The 20,362-nt window shown below is 50.4% G+C and overlaps 2 protein-coding genes across 2 annotated transcripts; one reads left to right on the top strand and one right to left on the bottom strand.

Moving 5' to 3' along the window:
* The first annotated feature begins 7,709 nt into the window (after positions 1–7,709).
* On the top strand, positions 7,710–8,669 carry LOC136787693 (olfactory receptor 14J1-like). Its single transcript, XM_066985006.1, has one exon. It carries the CDS (start codon positions 7,740–7,742, stop codon positions 8,667–8,669), a length of 930 nt encoding a protein of 309 aa, XP_066841107.1. The 5' UTR covers positions 7,710–7,739.
* Positions 8,670–17,534: 8,865 nt separating this feature from the next.
* LOC136787692 (olfactory receptor 14I1-like) lies at positions 17,535–19,492 on the bottom strand. Its single transcript, XM_066985005.1, has 2 exons — positions 19,078–19,492; positions 17,535–17,728 (listed from the first exon to the last, which is right to left on the bottom strand). The coding sequence occupies exons 1-2, from the start codon at positions 19,490–19,492 to the stop codon at positions 17,535–17,537; spliced, it is 609 nt and encodes a 202-aa protein (XP_066841106.1).
* Positions 19,493–20,362: the final 870 nt, after the last annotated feature.

The following is a 20,362-nucleotide window of genomic DNA, read 5'->3' as shown; positions in this document are numbered from 1 at the left end:
CTACAGAGCCCCCTCGGTACCTGTTTTTCACTTTCTCGGTTAGAGATTAAGCAAAGTTTTAGTGGGTGTTTTTGGATTTCTGCTTGTGGAGTCAGGTCTCTGGTTAGGGTATGGGCATGCACTATGGTTAAGGGTTTTGTTTAGGTTTCTCAAAAAGTCTGGGTTTAAATAGAGCGTTTCAATGTTAGTGTTAAGGGCAGTGATTAGGGTGAGCAAGAAAGGAAAGTTAAGGGAAAGGGGCTATGGGCTGAGTTTTCCTTTAAGTGATACTTTGACTTCTGCACTAGAGTAGTGGTTTCCTGTCAGGTTGGTATACTAATGTTTATGTTGAGGGATTTTTGTTACTGTTGAAAATAGTGTAAGGGACACAGAAGACTGTTTGAAGTCAGTGTTACAGCATCAACATTACATGAACCCTCTAACCTCTAGAAAGGAAGCTTCTGAGCTCCTCTTCCCTTCCTCTTCCCACCCCCAAATCTCACATATCTCCTTGCCAGGCTACTCCTGACCCCCCCATATCAGTCATCTAACTGGGATCAGCTTTCTGATGCCTTTCATGATCTCAGAGTACCTGTCTCACCTCTGTTGGTTACTCTATCCTGTAGTAATAGAGTACACTATACAGTCTGATGGCTATTCTAGTCTGTTACTAACAAAGCATCCCCAGGGAATTGTTAGGGCAGCTAACTGGAGGCCGTGATTACAGACAGGCAAAGCGCTGTGCTGAGAAAAGTCTTGGTTGGTTTTGGTGAAGCAGAAGGGCCAAGACCTGACCCTAGCCACTGGAGGACAGATCCTGCACCCCCATGTCTCACTCAGGGCTCTTCCTGGGGTCTGTGGGGTAGGGGACGATGCCCATAAGATCATGTGAAGGACAATGGTATGACACCTCCCAGTGTTTGCACGTGGTTGAAAGGAAAATACATGGTCCCAGTGCCATGAGAATAACACGTCTCCTCATAAGCCATGGTTGCGGAGACAAAGATGTCAGTGCTGCTGCGGCCTTCCATTCTTGTCAGAGCCCTCTGCCTTCTCCTCTGCAGGCTTTCCTGTGCTGTCCCACACCTCTCTGAAGGCTGCAGACAGCCACTTCTCTTCCCCACCTGGCTCTCACTCTGGTATTGCCAGGATTTCACTGATGCCTCTCCACTCTCGCCAGCTGTTCCTTCAAACACAAGGGCATGGGCTGATCCAAACTCCCTTTGGGTGACCTCTGGACCCACAGCACCAGTGCCAGTGCCTCACCTCCAAGTCAAGAATTTCATCTGACTATCTACTCTAAATCTACCCTCTTCAAGTTTAAAACCATTCCCCTTGTCCTATCATAGAATCATAGAAATCATAGAAACACAAAGTTGGAAAGAATCATTTAGTCCAACCATCCTATCACTACTACTACCCACTAAGCTACTAAATCAGATACCGTAGCACCTTGTCCTGGTGCTTCTTGAACACTGCGAGGGGCGGTGACTCCACCACCTCCCTGGGCAGACCATTCCAGTGCCTGACTACTCTTTGAAAGAAAAAGTCTTTCGTGACATCTAATCTAAATCTCCCCATGCGCAACCTGTGGCCATTTCCTCGAGTCCTATCGTTAGTTATCTGAGACAAGAGGCTGACCCTCGCCTCACCACAACATCTCTTCAGGTAGTTGTAGAGTGCAATAAAGTCTCCCCTGAGCCTCTTCTTCTCCACACTAAACAATCCCAGCCACTCTTCATAAGACTTGTGCTCCAGACCCCTCACCAGTTTGGTTGCCCTTCTCTGGACACACTCCAGGGCCTCGATGTCCTTCTTGTAGTGAGGGGCCCAAAACCGAACACAGTACTCGAGGTGCGGCCTCACCAGAGCATAGTACAGGGGGACGATCACCTCCCTGCTCCTGCTGGCCACGCTGTTTCTTATACAAGCCAGGTTGCCGTTGGCCTTCTTGGCCACCTGGGCACACGGCTGGCTCATGTTCAGCCGAGCATCAATCAACATTCCCAGGTCCCTTTCCTTTTCACAGTCTTCTAGTCACTCTGCCCCAAGCCTATAGCGTTGCATGGAGTTATTGCGGCCAAATTGCAGGACCCTGCACTTGGCCTTCTTGAACTTCATCCCATTCATCTCAGCCCAGCAATCCAGCCTATCCAGATCCCTCTGAAGAATTCTAAAGAATCCCTTCCATATATCTCATTTAAACCTACCCTCTTTTAGTTTAAGGTCATTACTCCTTGTCCTATCACTACACTCCCTGACAAAGACTGTCTCCCCAGCTTTCCTGCAGGTCTTCTTTAAGTACTGCAAGGTTGTTCTAAGGTTTCTCCAGTGCTTTGTCTTCTCCAGGATGAGCAGTACCAGCTCGCTCAGCGTGCCTTCACAGCAGACATGCTCCAGCCTCTTGACCATCTCTGTGGCCCTCCTCTGGACCTGTTCAAATAATTCCATGTACTCGAACTGCCGCGTTAAGCCACAGCAGTCTTTTTGGCACCCAGAGTGGGGCACGAAGGGTTGAGATAATGACAGATCTTACCAGAGAGTGCTAAAATTAAATTGTTATAAGCATTAGACCAGTTTAGTAGTTGCTGATCACAATGTCGACGTTTTGGATCTCAGGTCTGTTGTGCTTGCTTTCAGAAATGTGTTGTATAGCACATTACTTACTGCATGTGTTCCCGTTGTGCTGTTTATCATTTCTGGGGCTGGTTTAAAGTTATTTTGCTATGTTGTGTAACACTGGCTTATGATTCTATAAAATGTCTGGTCATGTGACAAATGTGTTATTTTACTGAGCATTGCCACCACCTCCATACCTCAGGAACCATAACTCAGAAAATTAAGAATTACACTCTTGACCTTTTTGCTTTAGGGAGCCAATCTAGGGGGAGAAAAGGGAGGGACACTTCCCCACTTATTCAGTCCCCCTTTCTCCTTCACCTCCCCCTTCTCCTCCAGGCTAATTACACTAGCTCTACAAAGCTTAGAATATCCTTAGGATGCTCCTATTGTGATGTCTCCTGAATGCGTTTCAACTTCTGTTTAAGGATAAACAACTATTTAAGAATGCCCTCCAGAGACCTGCCCCAGGGCAGGAGAGTTAGGAGAGGCAGGGAGAGTGGGAGGATAAGGGCAGGCACCTAGAGCAGTGGGCACCTCCAGGGCTTTGGAACTTCTCCCTGAGCACCTGCAGAATCCTTAAAAACTGTAGAAGTGCTTGAAAAGGAGGTGTTATCACCTTGGCAATTCCAAAGGGACACAAATCACTGGAATGTGCTGGGACTTGGTCTGTGCTTACTGAGCCTCAGTCAGTGCCACTGCAACCCCTGTGACAGGCCCTGCAGCTACTCCAACACCTCTGACATGTCCTGCAGCCGCTCCAGCCCCTGGGACAGGCCCCAGGTCTAGTCTGGGGACTAGACCAGACCCCCCAGGTCTGGTCCTGCTAGGCCACAGCACCAACCTGTGCCAGTATCCGTTGCCTCTATATGCAGGAGAAAACAATGGGTGTGAAAATCAGGCTCCTTAGAATGGAAAAGAACTACTTCCCAGAAAAGAAAGGAGGAAGAAGAATGTTGATCTATGAAACCTTGACACAGACTTCCCCACGAGGGGGTACTTCAAAGATCCAAAAGGGTACAGGTGGGGTTTTGGGATAGCTGCCTTGGAGACAGAGGATATTAAAGAGTTGTCTACCTTGCCCAGTCTCTGGGAGGAGCCTTCTGTTTGTGGAGTCGTTGAAGGTCAAAGAAGAGCAGGTGCAGGTGGTTACCACAATGTTCTACCAGTTGGGGACAGGCTGGACATCAGTAAGTAATGAGCAATTGCACTGTGCACAGCTTGCTTTGTACATAACAATAATAAAAATAATAAATATCATCATCATCATCATCATCATCATCATCATCATCATCATCATAAAAGCTACTATTATTATTATTTCTCTTCCCTTTCGGTCCGTTAAACTGCCCTTATCTCAACACATAAGCATTTGGGGGGTTGGTGTGAGCTAACTGCTGTGTGGTGCTGAGCTACTTGCCAGGTTAAAGGACAATATGTTTGACAACCACACTCTAATAGCACAAATCGCACTTGTAAAATTCATCTCTCCTGTGTACAGAGAAGGGCAGTCGCTGATGATTTCAGTCTGCTTCAAGCACCACACCCCCTGAGATGGGCCTAAATTTAAACCAACCCCTGTGACAGGCCCTAGAGCCACTCCAAAAACTGCAATATGCACTGCAGCCACTCCAACTCCTCTGAAAGGCCCTGCAGCCAGAACAACTCCTGTGATGGGCCCTGCAGCCACTCCAGCCCCTGAAATGGGCCCCATGGCTGGGCCACAGAACCAGCCTGTGCCACTATTGGTTGCCTCTTTATGCAAGAGAAAACAATGGGTGTGGAAGTCAGTTTTTCTTTAGAAAGGAAAGAAACTCCTACCCAGTCAAGAAAGGAGGAAGAAGAAGATAAGGCAGGTTTCACCAAAGAAGGGCCTACATGGAAGCAGGATGACAAAGAAGAAGAAATCACCTAAACATCAGAAACCACGTGATCCCTTTCCCAGGGTAAGCTATGAGATAAGGGAAAAGATTTCAGCCATCATCTTGATGAGCACACTGTCACCTGGCTGCCCCAGTGCTGGGAGAACAGGGCCAATAGCCTGGAATTATAGGTCGGGGAAGCCAAGCAGATGGGTGCCCCACGTAAGAAAGGGGTGATTGACAAAGCCATTGCAAAAGGGCACAAGAAACTTAATCCTGTCAGGCGTCAAGGAAAGGTATCCCTTGAAGGAAGATCTTGTATGTCAACCAGGAAAGTGGACCAACATGCAGAGGGGTATCCGGTACCTGAGGGAATTAGCCATGCTGAATGCCATTTGTAGAAACCTAGAAAATGAACATCTATCCAAAGATCCAGATGAAGTCAAGTGCACACGAGCCATGTGGGAGATGTTTGTACAGAGCACACCATCAGCATATGCCAACTCATTGGCAGTTATGACCTGGAAAGACCAAGAGGAACCCACATGGATGAATCGGCTAGCCAACTAGCCAACTCTGGCATTACAAAGAAAGTCTCTCTTCTTCCCTATGGGCCTGCATCTCGTCTAGAGAGAAACTTTCTCACGAGATGCTAGAACTACAAGAGGATACATCTTCCTCCCCACCTGCACGAACCAATAGCTCAGCTATCAGGTGTAAGCATCCCTCTGCTCAAGAAAGTTGATATAGTGGGTGCGTACTATGTGCCACCCCGTGGTTTTAACTGTGTGACCCCGGAAAGGCCATGAGAAAACAGGATGCAAAAATCCGCCCTACCTCCACCCTAGAGGCAAGGATACATGAAGCGCAAGGAAAAGCATTCGCAAAAAAGTGGTTCTTCTGAGAAAATTACTGCTCCAGTTTCTAGCAGACAGTCCTCCAAACAGAGTAATGAATACTATGAGCAGGACTAGAGGGGCCCAGCCTCCATCCAGGAGGAGGAAGGGGACAATCGCGTGTATTGGACTCTGAGGAGTATTGGCCTGGCACATCAAACCCAAGAGTTAACTGTACTGGAGGCTGAAGTGAGCCTAACTGGGAAGGAGTGGCAAAAGCAACCCATTGGGACTGGCCTGGAGGCTCTGTGCAACCTTAGCATAGACTAAATCAGGAGAGGGTCCTTCAAAGATCCAAACGTTTACTGGATGGACTTTGGGCATGACTCCCTTGGAGACGGAGGACATCAAACAGTTGTCTACCTTGCCCACTCTCTCACAGGACCCTTCTGCTGTGCAGGTGCTGATGGCCAATGAGCAGCAGGTGCCAATCGCTACCACAACAGCGCACCTGAGGCAGTATTGCACTCACAGAGACTCCCTGATTCCCATGCATGAGCTGGTTCATTGACTGCAGAGCCAAGGAGTGATCAGCAACACTTGCTCACCCTTCAGTAGTCCCATATGGACAGTGCAAAATTCTAATGGTGAGTGGAAGAGAACGGTGGGCTTCTGTGCCTGACTGAAGTCACACCACCGCTGAGTGCTGCTGTGCTGGGCATGCTAGAACTTCATTCAGTACGAACTGCAGTCAAAGGCAGCCAAGCGCTATGCCACAATTAATACTGCTAATGCATTTTTCTCCATCCCTTTGGCAGCAGTGTGAAGGCCGCACTTTGCTTTCAGTTGGAGGGGCGTCCTGTCCACCTGGAATCGACTGCGCCAGGGGTAGAAACACAGCCCTACCATTTGCCATGGGCTGATCCAGACTGCCCTGGAAGAGCCGGAAGCTTCTGAACATCTCCAGTACATTGATGTCGCCCTCATATGGGGCAACACATCTCAAGAAGTATTTGAGAAAGGGAAGAAAATAGCTTTAATAGTACAAATCACACTTCTAAAACCAGTCTTTCCCACTTCCAGTGTGGAGCAGTTGGTGATGAAGTCAGTCTGCTCCAAGCACCACAGCCCAGGAGAGACCCTGCTGCCTTCGGGAGCTGTCAGCCCTGAGGCCTTGGGGACACCTCGAGGGAGCCCAATGGCACAGAGCAAGCGATGTCATGGTCGGGTGCTGTGCTGCTGAGCTGGGCCGGGCTCCTGGGCCCAAGGGGAGCTCGTGGAAGCGGGCAGCGCTGCAGAGAGACAGCTCTGCCCAGGAGCAGTTCCTCTGCACAGCGCAGCAGGGCTGGGGGCTCTGACCGCAGCTGGCACGGGGAGAGGAGAGAAGGAGAGAGGGCTTGAAGGCAGTGAGGAGCACAGCAACAGAGGGCAGCGTGTGGCAGGACAGATCTGCAGGCTCTTGGCACTGTGAGTCTCTGGCAGCAGGAACATGTAAATGGGATTTCCAAAGAGTTTTTCTGAAGCCAACACATCTCATGGCGGATAGCATCTGACAGGATGGATATCTCTGTTTCTCCAGTATGAAGTAGACGCTTACATTCCTCCTGGCTTCTCCACCTGGCCGTGCTGCTGCTGCTCTTGTTCCCAGGCTGCCTGGGGATGGGAGTTTCACCTGCCCATGGAGTGAGCTCTCGGGGTGCCTGGGGGAAGGGGAGTATGGGGACAGGGTGAGGGGTCTGGAGATGGGCACTTTGAGCCTGGCTTCTTCTGCCCTCAGCAGTGTCCTGGTTCTTCTCAGGTCAACCTCTGAAGGCAATTGTCCTGCAGCTCAAATGCTCAAATATGCTGCTGATGCCAGCACAGCTCAGACCAGCACTGATGGACAGACTGGGTGTTTGTGTGGGACGCTCTGCACTAAAGGGACAGTCTCTTTGCCTCTGAGGATCCACAACGTTTTACTTGGAGTGCAGCAGAACGCCCCGGATTTTTGCCTTAGAATCACTCCTCAGGTGTGGTGGGGCAGCTAAAACCAAAAGTACAAAACAAATAATTAAATAACTAAATCTCCACACCTCTGCTCTGCAGTTGGGTGAACTAGGAGCAAAACTGGGGAAGTCTCTTTGATATCAGCAGTAAAGTGAATCTGAGACTACCCCATGTTCCTACCCTGTTCCTAACATGTTACTACCATGTTACTACGATGCTACTACCTCTGGCTGCAGTGCAGGACTGATTCTTGCATTGCCCACAGATGAGTCCCCTGTTCCCAGAGACACTCTCAGGCAAAATCAATGAAAGAGACCTTCAAAATATCTGCCTGGAATAGGGCAATTTTTGGTGAATTTAAGTGAGAAAATGGAAAGAGTTTTCCTCTGATATGCCTGTGGTACATTATCACTGCCTTTGTCCTCCTTGTACAGGACCTCATGACCAGAATTAGGAGATGTCCAACAGCAGCTCCATCACTGAGTTCCTCCTGCAGACATTCGCAGACACGCGGGAGCTGCAGCTCCTGCACTTTGGGCTCTTCCTGGGCATCTACCTGGCTGCCCTCCTGGGCAACGGCCTCATCCTCACCGCCGTAGCCTGCGACCACCGCCTCCACACCCCCATGTACTTCTTCCTCCTCAACCTCGCCCTCCTCGACCTGGGCTGCATCTCCACCACTCTCCCCAAAGCCATGGCCAATGTTCTCTGGGACACCAGGGCCATCTCCTATCAAGGGTGTGCTGCTCAGGTCTTTTTCTTTCTCTTCTTTATATCAGCAGAACTTTATGTTCTCACCGTCATGTCCTACGACCGCTACGTTGCCATCTGCAAGCCCCTGCACTACGGGAGCCTCGTGGGCAGCAGAGCTTGTGCCCAGATGGCAGCAGCTGCCTGGGGCAGTGGCTTTCTCAATGCTGTCCTGCACACGGCCACTACATTTTCCCTGCCCCTCTGCCAAGGCAATGCTGTGGACCAGTTCTTCTGTGAAATCCCCCAGATCCTCAAACTCTCCTGCTCAGATGCCTACCTCAGAGAAGATGGGGCACTTGTGTTTAGTGTTTCTTTAGTCTTTAGTTGTTTTGTTTTCATTGTGTTGTCCTATGTGCAGATCTTCAGGGCAGTGCTGAGGATGCCCTCTGAGCAGGGCCGGCACAGAGCCTTTTCCACTTGCCTCCCTCACCTGTCTGTGGTCTCCCTGATGGTCAGCACTGCCACGTTTGCCTACCTGAAGCCTCCCTCCATCTCCTCACCATCCTTGGACCTGCTGCTGGCAGTTTTATATGTAGTAGTACCTCCAGCAGTGAACCCCCTCATCTACAGCATGAGGAACCAGGACCTGAAAGACACACTGAAGAAACTGGTTCTAGTGGTAATATTTATTTAGCAATAAATTGGCTATCTCCCTTTTCTAGTTTTACTCAAGTTAATCTCAGGCAATTCTTGACCTTTAGGTACGTATTCTTTAAAATTCTGTTTGCAGATAAATATTTGCTTTCATTCTTCTTTTCCAGATGACCAACCCTCTGTGTGACCCAGAGGCTTTCTCTGAATGTGTTTATTCCTAAATGACACCTGACCTCCATTGTGGCATCTTGTCAATAAAAGTGAAGTTGCTGAGTGCTCAGGGCTCTTCTTCCCAAAGTGGAGTGCAGAAGATGCTCAGGGAATGCCAGGCTCAAGGCCTCACTCTTGTGCTTGGGTGCCACCGGGACACAGGGGATGGAGGGCACGGGGTGGGGGGTGAGGGAGTCAGGGCTGGACTGAGTCCTCACTGGCGGATGCCCAGTGCCCCTGGAGGCCCTGACTGGTCAAGAAGCAGCTTCCTGGGATTGAAACGTGACAGGGCTGGTGGCATCAAGGAGGTACTGGGAGCCACCAGGATACCCTAAGGGTTCACCTGGGATGCCGTGTGCCTTTTGTTGGGTGGGCAGCGAGTGGGTCTTCACAGTAGAGCTAAGCCAAAGGATGCACGGGCTGATGGGAGCTCGGCAGTGCCAGGACACACAGCGAGGTCACAGCACAAAGGACTCAGAGGCCTTCAGTGAACTGTAGGAAAGGACCAAGACTGTGTGAGCAGGCAAGGTCCGGGAGGTGGGGAGAGGTGGGCAGGGGCTGGGCTGGGCTGGGCAGTGCCCGGCAGAGGGCACCAGCAGCGTCAGGGAGCGGTGGCAGCATGCAGGGGAGGGCTCCCAGCAGGGCTTGGTGCTGCAGAGCCAGGGCTGGGGAAGGGAGCCCAGAGCTGCAGGGGCAGGGGACACGAGGCCGCTCGGGGCCCTTGCTGGCCTGGGCAGAGCAGGAAGGGGGCCCAGGGCATTCGTCCCCTCACCGCAGCCTGCCACGACCTGCACGGCGCTCACGGAGTGTCCACGGCCAGGCTGTGCCCCGTGGTGCACAGGGAGAGGGCAAAGCCTCTCTGAAGAAGAGGCTGAAAGTGAAAAAGGTCCCTCCGCTGCCCCGTGGTGTGACAGGGCCAGGGTGGGACAGCTTACCTTTATTTGATATAGTTCCTGTGTAATTTGCATTGGTGATGGCACAAAAAGACAGCTCCTTCACCAGTCATGTACATCCTTCCTCATGTTAGGCCACAACTCAACGTCCTTCACTCTGCTTTATCTCACAGATGAACTGGATTAGGTCTCCTTGATTACTCTGAGGCACAGTGCAGTGCTTTTTGCCTTCTGACACTCCAGCACAATCTGTGTGACTTTCCCTTACTCTGTGCTTTGACCTGACGGGTCATTTCACATTTTTCACTTTCATATCCCTAGTTGGAAGGGGATGATTCCCCAAAGTGGGGCAAGCTGATGGGTTCTGCCTCAGCCAATTGAAGCGTGCTATACTGGTGTTTTTCAGCCTGAGTTTGCTAGAGATGACCCAGGAAGGGAAACGGATGTTCAAGTGTCTCGTAGGAATAAGGAAGTGTATCATGGGTTTCCAACGGCCATTTCAAATCTAGCTCTATCCTAGGAACCCACAGAAGAAGGGGTTTGTCTTTGAAGGGGTTTCCCTTTAGTGCTGGGCTTCCCTTCCAGTGCTGGGCTGGGCTGCAGTTACAGGGACAAAGACCACTGCTGGCAGAGGAGGTGCCCTGGGAACTCCACCTGGCTCCACCTGACTTTCCCAAAGGGCTCCGGTCTCCTGAAGGTCTTTTCTGACATCTGCTGGTCCAGGAAAGTGCCTCAAACAGAATGGGACCACAGGAGGTTTTCCCTGGTTGCTTGTGGTCGGACAGCAAAATTCTGCCCGAATACCCAATAATTTCTTTAGTACTCAATTAATAAAGCAATTACTCATCAGCTCAAATGATTCAATCCCTTCCATTAAATGTCTCACATGAATGATAATTTCTATCATGAAGAAATTTTCAGGATGTATATTCAGGACAGGAGAAGAAATCCTGGTGTTCACCTGTACTTGCTTTGTCATCACTTTGTCTATCATGGTGTGCTCCCTCATCTTCCAGGCATGAAACCCATCTTGATTACACAGACCCTGCCGAATGTCCCCTTGCCAGCTGCCTGTCTGGACCTATGCACTTCCCATGGTTCTCCTGGCTTGCCCTCCCCTTACTCTTGGATCATTCAGACCGCTCTCACCAACCCAGTTGCTGCTTTGAGTTTCAGTGAGTTCCAGCTCACCCATCTCTCAGCAGTCTGGTTTCCTTAGCAAGAAACTCATTCTTTCTCATTGAATTAGTATGGTATGGATTAATATTAACACTATGATTTTAAATTTCCTATTAATCAGTGTAATATCATGTACAGTCATTCTTATGGGAAGGATAACATCACTGGAGGAAACAAAATGAGGAACTTGAACTTTTTTTTTTTTTGAAAATAGCAGCATGATTTCCTGTTGGTTTTACATAGGAAAAACCCTGCTCTTCCTACCTAAGCAGGGCTTCAAAGGAGTAACCCTAGACCAATAACTATGGGAAAATGATGCTCCAAATTGAAATGCAACAAAATTCAGTCTCTAAAAAGAGGAAAGATTTCTATTAGATGCTCTTTGAAATCTTCCTCCTTAACTACACCATGAAAGCTCTCCAATTACCTACACAAGTCTTGAAGACGTGAAGAGAACTGTGAGAGAGATATGGCTGCTTAGGACATTCTGCATTTTAATGAGCTCCATGGTGTATTTTAGTGCTGAGTCAGTGAAACTTGGGTACTGAGAGGAGAATGATGCAACTGCTTGAGAAGGTAAAGTCAGGAGGAAAAGTTGAAGTGACTTGGAGTATTAATGGGCCCCACTGAGGGCTGTTCCTAACAAAGCCTCCCCAGGGACTTGTTAGGGCAGATCATTGGAGGCCATGATTGCAGACAGGCAAAGCGCTGTGCTGAGAAAAGTCTTGGTTGGTTTTGGTGAAGCAGAAGGGCCAAGGCCTGACCCCAGCCCCTGGGAGGGGAGATCCTGCACCCCCCCGTCTGGCTCAGGGCTCTTCTTGGGGTCTGTCTGATGTGGTGGGCAGTGTGATGCCACGAGAAGAACTTCATTAGGACACCTCCCCACCCCTGCACAGGGTATCAAGGAAGCAAAGAGGCCCCATTGCAATGACTATATTTCGTCTCCTCAGAAGCTCTAGGCAAAGGGACAAAAACGTCAGGGCTGTTGGGGCCTTCCCTTCTTGACAGGACCCTCTGCCTTCTCCTCTGCAGGCTTTCCTATGCTGTCCCACACTTTTCCCTATTTCCCTGAAGTCTGCAGACACCCATCTCTGTCCACCACCTTGCTCTCATTCAGGACTTTACATCATTTCACCAATGTCTATTCAACTCTCACCAGCTGTTCCTTGAAACACAAAGCCTTGGTGTGATCATAGACTCTCTTTGGGTGACGTCTGTCACCACGCCACGACCCTATGAGGGACATTTCTTCCTCCTTGTGGCCAGTGCCACCCTTCCAAGGTGCACCTTGTGGCAGTTTTTGTCTCCTGCTCTTTTCTCCTACCAAGGAAAGCTCCATCAGGGTGGAAACCACTCCTGAAGCAGGCATCCCAACCCACCAGGCTCCTTGCGGCCTGTCAGCCAAGCAGACAGAAGTCACCTCACCAGCATCTCCCAAGGCCTGGGCCTGCTGCTGGCCTTGCAGCTTCTTGGCTAGACACAGCCAAGCCTTGTGCCTCCTGCTGTCCAGTCCTGGACTCAAGCAGAAGGGACAGGACAACCCCTGTGCGGGCCTTCTTTCTGTCTGGGTCCTCCTGGGCATGGAGGCAGAGGGGATCCCACAGGCAGCATGCCAAGCAGGGGCCTTCTGCTGGCCTAGCAGGGCCACTGGCAGATGTCAGCCCCAAAGTGCAGATCCCAGGGAGAAGCCAAGGCTGACCTGCCACCTCCAGACACAAGGGACCTCACAGTCCCTTTGCGTGACACGTTCCTGCTGCTGCCCTATCAGCTGCAGAGACAGAAGTGACCTCCCAGTCACTGCCCCAGTCACATTCCTCCTGCTGGGGCAGGATATCCTGAGGCAGAGCTGAGCTCCTCAGAGCATTCCCACCCATCTCCTCCTTGTGGCCCACAAGCTGATCAGATCCAAGGCCCTTCACATCCATCTCTGAATGCCATGGGACTGCAGAGAATTGTCACAGTTCCTGCCTTGCCCCAAGGGGCCAAGCACCTTAAGTTAAGGGTTAGGAGAGGGGCTGAAGGTGAGGAGGTTAATGCACAGGGACAGGGGCTTTATGTGTTAGATTTTCATGAATGGGATTAGGGACTAGGTCTCATATTTCTGGGTTAGAGATTAAAAAAGTTTTCGTGGGAGGGTTTGGTGTTGTGCTTGGTGTGTCAGGTGTGTGGTTAGGGTATGGACAAGCCTTGTGATTTAGGATTTTGTTTAGTTCTTCCAAGAAGTCTATGCTTAAATAGAGCATTTAAATCTTGTTTTAAGGGTAGGGATCAAGGTAAGCAAGAGAGTAAGGGTAAGGGAAAGAGGCTATGGGCTGAGTTTTGGCTTCAGTGCATACTTTGAGCTCAGGCATAAGAGTAGTGGATTCCTGTCAGGGTGTGGAGTAGCATTTAAATTTAGGCATTAAGTTTACTGGTTGAAGCCGGTGAAGGGCTTCGTGTGACTATTTTAAGTCACAGTTATAGCAGCATCAGCATAACCTGAACCTTCTTACCTCTACAAAATCCTTAATTTCTGCTGGCCAAGACCCTGTTCCCTCCTCCAAATCTCACATCTCTCCTGCCCTGGGTTTCTCCTGACCTCCCCATATCAGTCATCTTCTTAGGGGCATGTTAATGATGGCTTTCATGATCTCAGAGTATCCATCACACCTCTGCTGGCTACTCTATTTCTGAGAAAAGTGGCACTTAAGACCCAATGAAAAGGACACAAAAGTCCATCAGAGCACCCTGCACAATGTGCCCAGCAGCTCTGCACCTCCAGAAATGTGCTGTTCCTGCCTACAAGTTTTCTTTCCAGAATGGCTCCTATGGATCCAGGGTAACTTTTCCCAGGCCCTCACTTCCCCAGGCCACACCACTCTTCCCACAGGCCCCACGTGTCTCTCCAACCCTCCCCTCTTCCCCTGTAGTAGTGGCACCTCACCGCAGCAGGTTGGTGCATCTCCAGGCTCAGGGGTGTTTCCTGAGGGCCTGCCCCGTGTGGGGAGTGGCGGGGAGGAAGAGAGCAAGGTCAGCTCCTGGGGCCTGGCTGAGCACAGCCCAGCCATCCCGCACTGCGGGCAGGCCCCTTCTCCCAGGCTGAGGCACACACGCAAGGTGGACACTTCTCCATCAGCCCAGCTTCGCGCAGGGCCCTTCAGCCCTGCCCCTGTCCTGGGACTCGCCTCCTCCTCCTCCACCCACAGACATACATTGCTTTCCATCTGGGGACTCAGGCAGGACTTTAAGGATCTGCTAAAGCCCTCAATTTCCTCGTTTCTCACAGCCTTCACACAAGTTGTTCTCCTTCCCCTCCCCATTGCACAGCACTGCCTCTCAGGTGGCACTCAGTGACCCTTCAGAAGGGCCTTTGGGCTTTCTCAGTTGTCCTGGTGTTTATGAGGACTTCCTGGCTCCTTCCAGATCTCAGAAGGAGCCTTCTTGTCCAGTGTGGGGCCCTCTACTGTCTCTGGCTGGGACAGAGATACTCTCTGCAGAGCAGCCCTGTGGTGCTGTGTTTTCTATAGGTGACCAGAGAATTTTTGGTTAGCCATGGCTGTGGTCGCTGTTCCTGAGCATTGCTTGCACAGCATCAAGGCTTTCTCTGCTTCTCACTCTGCCCCAGGAGTGAGTTGGCTGCAGGTGGGCAAGAGGCCGGGAGTGGAACCTGCTGTGACAGCTGACCCAGCCTGACCAATCTGGGCAGCCCATGCACTCCTCAGATTCACCTTGTTTGTTACCAGACACTACCTTGCACGGTCATTTTATGAGGTTCTAGTCAGTACCCACTGAGCTCCTTGTCCCCAGAGATCCCCTGACATCTCCTGCCAGCTCCAGATTCCTCTCCAGGCTGGAATCTGCCATCAGCCCCACTGAGGGGGCACAGTCCCATGCAGATGAGTTTAGGATCAGTTGTCATCTCCTTAAGCAAGTACTGCCACAAAGGGAGCTCTTAGTCCTGCCCTTGGTCCCTCACAGACCGCCCTGGGACTTTCAGCCTGTGCCCTTCCCTCCATGAAGAAGCCCAGAAAACAGAAGAGCAGGGAGCAACCCCTTGGCTCTATTCCTGATAGCACATTTGGAAGAGGTGCCCAGGCTTCTGGGTTTGCCCTGAGCAGCCCCTTTTGTTACTGTGGTGCTAGCAGGGAGGCCAGTTGTGACCCAGGGCTGCACAGTGCCTGCTGCTGCCTGCAGCCACAGGGATGTCACTGCAGAGACAACAGGACTGTCACCAAGGTACATGAGACCTCAACACTAACACAGATACAAGAGCACAAGAAAACAATGAGGAACCAAAAAGAGAGCAGCAGTGGAAAGGCCACGTCCTGCTGCTGGCCATGGCCATGGCTCTAGGGAAGCAGCAGCCCCGACCCGAAGGCAGCAGAGAGGCAGAGCCCAGCGGGCAGCGAGGGGCAGCCGCGAGGGCCAGCGGGGCTGCTCCTTCCTGTGGCAGCTGGGCTCTGGGCTCTGAGCCCCTCCTGCGTGCTGGGGCTGCTCCCCCAGCTCCAGAAGAAGAAAAGAGATAGGACTTGGAAACAGTGAAATTCTTTTGGATTCTTTTATTGTATTTAAGTACCCATGATGCCCGGTTACACAGCTATGTGATAGTATTGGATCAAAGTAAATGTAATAATCAATAGATTAGAGGATACCTATAAAATATTTAAATAAATATATTTTCATACTTGTAAGAAAGTAATAATACAGAAGAAAAACAAAAGATTGTCATAATATTTTTTGAGAGTTCTCTTAAGGTAATTGGCCCTTTATCAACATTGGATAAGCATGTATCCAAAGACACAGTCACATTCCTCCTTCTTGGGCAGGAGATCCTGAGGCTGAGCTGACCTCTCTCTAGCCCCCTCAGTACCTGTTTTTCACTTTCTGTGTTAAAGATTAAGCAAAGTTTTAGTGGGAGTGTTTGGTGTTCTGCTTGTGGTGTCAGGTCTGTGGTTAAGGTATGGACAAGCTCTGTGGTTTAGGGGTGTTTTAGGTCTGCCAAGAAGTCTAGTTTTAAGTAGAGCATTTTAATGCTAGTGTTAAGAAAAGGGATCAGGGCGAACAAGAGAGAAAATGGATTCCTTTCAGAGTGCTGGAGTAGCATTTAGGTTTAGGGATTAAAATTCCTGGTTCAAGTAAGGTAAGGGCCATACGTGACTGCTTTAAGTCAACGTTACTGCAGCATCAACATTACATGACCACTCTTACCTCTACGAAATCATTAATTCCTGCTGGCCAAGCTCTTCTTCCCACCCCAAAATCTCACATCTCTCTTGTCCAGGCTGATCCTGACCTCCCCATATCTTATTGGGATCAGCTTTCTGATGACATTCATGATCCCAGAATATCTGTCTCACCTCTGCTGGCTACTCTAGTCTTGAGAAGGAAGTGGCATTGTAGTCAGGAGGGAAAAGGGCACAAGGTCTTTAGGAGCATCCCTCACAATGTGCCCATCAGCTCTGCACCTCCACAAAACTGCGCTTCCTACCTACAAGTTTTGTTTCTCGAATGGCTTCTCTGGTCCAGGGTTCCTTTTTCCAGGCCCTCACACATGGTTTTGTTTTGGATGTGCACGGAGGGGTAAGGAAAGCCAAGGCACGGATGGAACTGAGCTTATCAAGTGAGGCAAAGAATAAAAGGAAGAGATTCTACAGATACATTGCTCAGAAAAGGAAGGCCAAGGAGAGTGTACCCCCTCTGGTGGATGAGAAGGGTGAACTGGTAATGACAGCCATGGAGAAGGCTGAGGGACTCAGCAACGTCTTCTCCTCAGTCTTCCCTGCCAGTCAGGCTTCCCAAGTCTTTCATTTCCCTGAACCCAGAGAAGGAGGCTGGGGTCAAAGTCCCACCTGCTGGAAGTGAAGAGCAGGTTCGAGACCACCTGATGAAACTCAACATGCACAGGTCTATGGGGCCTGATGACTTGCACCGCAGGTCCTGAGGGAACTGGCTGATGTAGTCGCCAAGCCTCTCTCCATCATATTTGAAGAGTCCTGGTAGTCAGGTGAAGTCCCTGGTGACTGGGAAAAGGGAAACATCACTCCACTTTTGATGAAGGGTAGAAATTAAGACCCAGGGAACTACAGAACTGTGAGCCTCACCTCTGTGCCTGGCAAGATCATGGAAAAGATCCTCTGGAATCAATGTCAAGGCACATGGAAGACAAAAAAGTGATCCGAAACAGCCAGCATGGCTTCAGCAAAGGGTAAATTGTTTTGGGCCAATTGGATGGCTTTCTACAATGGAGTGACCACATCAGACAACAAGGGAAGACCGACTGATGTCATCTACTTGGAATTGTGTTGTCACAGTCCGCCATGATAATCTGGTCACCAAATTGTAGAGATACACATTTGATGGGTGGACCATTGAGTGGATAAGGAGTTGGCTTGAAGGTCACACCCAGAGAGCGATGGTCAACGGCTCTATGTCCAAGTGGAGGCTGGTGGTGAGTGGTGTCCCTCAGGGTCTATCCTGAGATCGGTACTGTTTTATATCTTTATCAATGACAGGGACAGTGGGGTAGAGTGCACCCTCAGCAAGTGTGCAGATGACACGAAGCTGAGGGGTGTAGTGGATGCAACAGAGGAAGGGATGCCATCCAAAGGGTCCTGGACAAGCTTGAAATTTGAGTCCATGTTAACTTAAGGAGGGTCAACAAGTCCAAGTGCAAGGTGCTGCACCTGGGCCGGGGAAATCCCAGACATGGGGATAGGCTGGGAGAAGAACTCATTGAGAGCAGCCCTGCAGAGAAGGACTTGGGGGTTCTGCTGCATGAGACGCTTGACATGAACCAGCAGTGAACGCTTGTAGCCCAGAAGGCCAAGTGCATCCTGGGCTGCATCAAGAGAGGGGTGGGCAGCAGTTAGAGGCAGGTGATTGTCCCCCTCTGCTCTGCACTTATGAGGCCCCACTTGGAATCCTGCATCCAGGTCTGGGGCCCCCAGCACAAGAAGGATGTGGGCTGTTAGAGTGGGTCCAGAGGGAGGCCACAAAGATGATCAAGGGGCTGGAGCACCTCTCCTATGAAGAAAGGCTGAGAATGTTGGGGCTGTTCAGTCTGGAGAAGAGAAGGCTCTGGGGTGATGTCATTGCAGACTTTGAATACTTAAAGGGGCCTTATAAAAGGGACGGAGAAGGACTCCTTACTCAGGTAGATAATTACAGGACAAGGGGAAGTTGTTTTAAATTAAAAGAAGGGAGATTGCTATTAGAGGTTAGAAGGAAATTTTTCACTCAGAGGATAGTGAGGCACTGGAACAGGTTTTTCCACAGAGGTATTGGATGCCCCATCCCTGCAGGTCTTCAAGAGCAAGTTAGATGAAGTCCTGAGCAGCCATGATCTCCTGGGGGGTGTCACTGCCTTTGGTAGGGGAGTTGGAACTAGATGATCTTTGAGGTCCTTTCCAGCCCAGGCCATTCTGTGATTCCATGACTCTATGACTGGTTAAAAATATTTTTAAAACTTGTTATGCAGAAGGATAAGAATAACATTATTTCTATCAATATAAAATGTTGTTAAAATATTAATAAAAATACTTAAGGAAATCATTCTCTCAGTTTCCCAAATAACCAGGTAGTCCTGTTAGGATTATTTCTAATATTACATTTTGATAATAAGTATAATGACAAAAATGGTATGATAATAATTACAATACTGCAGTCATTATTGATGATGAAGAAGCATGTATAGAAATATTTTCCTCACTGCATCTTTGATCTCCTGGTTCCTCATGCTGTAGATGAGGGGGTTCAGTGCTGGTGGCACCACTGAGTACAGAAAAGAGAGCACCAGGTCCAGGGATTGGGAGGTGATGGAGGGAGGCTTCAGGTAGGCAAACAATCCAGTGCTAACAGCCATAGAGACCACGGCCAGGTGAGGGAGGCACGTGGAAAAGGCTTTGTGCCGGCCCTGCTCAGAGGGGATCCTTAGCACAGCCCTGAAGATCTGCACATAGGACAGCACAATGAAAAGAAAACAAAAAAATACTAAAGAAAGAGTAAAGACAAGTGCCCCAACTTCCCTGAGGTAGGTGTCTGAGCAGGAGAGCTTGAGGATCTGGAGGATTTCACAGAAGAACTGGTCCACAGCATTGCCTTGGCAGAGGGGCAGGGAAAATGTAGTGGCTGTGTGCAGGACAGCATTGAGAAAGCCACTGCCCCAGGCAGCTGCTGCCATCTGGGCACAAGCTCTGCTGCCCACGAGGCTCCCGTAGTGCAGGGGCTTGCAGGTCGCAATGTAGCGGTCGTAGGCCATGACGGTGAGAAGGGAATACTCTGTTCCAATGAAGAAGACAAAAAAGAAGACCTGTGCGACACATCCTTGATAGGAGATGGCCCTGGTGTCCCAGAGGGCATTGGCCATGGCTTTGGGCAGAGTGGTGGAGATGCAGCCCAAGTCGAGGAGGGCGAGGTTGAGGAGGAAGAAGTACATGGGGGTGTGGAGGCGGTGGTCGCAGGCTACGGCGGTGAGGATGAGGCCGTTGCCCAGGAGGGCAGCCAGGTAGATGGCCAGGAAGAGCCCGAAGTGCAGGAGCTGCAGCTCCCGCGTGTCTGCAAATGCCAGCAGGAGGAACTCGCTCACAGAGCTGCTGTTGGCCATTTCCTGACTTTGGTCATGGACACTGCCAAATGAGAAAGAAAAAAAAATATATATAGAGAGAGTGTTATGCGTAAAGTCTCTGAGAAAAGTTCAGTTAATTCCCAGTTAAAGCCTCATGTTCCCTTTTTCCAAGAGGACCTCTGTCTGTCTCCGTGTGTGGAGCCCTGCTCTGTGCTTGCTGAGTGTCCTGTACACTGCAGCTGCCTCTGCCCAGCAACTCCCAATGAGCCTGCTCTGCTCCATTGGAGGTCCCAAGAGGGAAGGTTCCTGGGAAGGGGCTCCCTCGGTTGAGTGAGGGGTGTTTGGCTGTGTGACTCCGTGTGCATCTTCCCTGTTCAATACCTAGGAGACAAAAGCAGCAGGTGGATCGTGCGTGCCTGGCCGGAGAGAGCAGGGAGCATCTCCTCCTGCCTCACCCTCCGTGCACAGCACTCCCTGTCAGAATCAGGCACCAGCAGCTGCCACGCTGGGCAAGGCAGAGAAGCAGGCATGGGCAGGCAGGGCGGACCCAACGCGGTGCCGAGGCTGCGGTGTCGGTGAGGTACAGCCTGTCCTCACACCCCTGTGCCATCTGCCCGGCACAGCCAGCAGAGGGAAAAGAGCTCTGGAGTGCAAGAAGCGTTTGGAATGTGCTCCTTGTCGTATGGTAGGAATTTGGGAGTAAGTTCAATTGTCTCGGTTCAATGCAATAGGAATTTCCATCATCTGTGCAATCCCTACAACTCTGTTAACACAGAGCCCGCCCAAGAATTAAAGCAGGAAAATGCAGGCAGAGACTGCAGAAAGTGCCTTCTCTTTGCAGGCAGCCCCTGCCCTCCCCTTCCTCTGCCCAGGGCTCCCCTGCAGCGCTTTTCCTCCACACCGCACAAG

This window comes from Anser cygnoides, chromosome 30, assembly GCF_040182565.1.
Source record: "Anser cygnoides isolate HZ-2024a breed goose chromosome 30, Taihu_goose_T2T_genome, whole genome shotgun sequence".
In the NCBI taxonomy this organism is placed as follows: Eukaryota; Metazoa; Chordata; class Aves; order Anseriformes; family Anatidae; genus Anser; species Anser cygnoides.
Note: the sequence above shows the minus strand (reverse complement) of the source record. Positions and strands in the feature narration are given on the sequence as shown.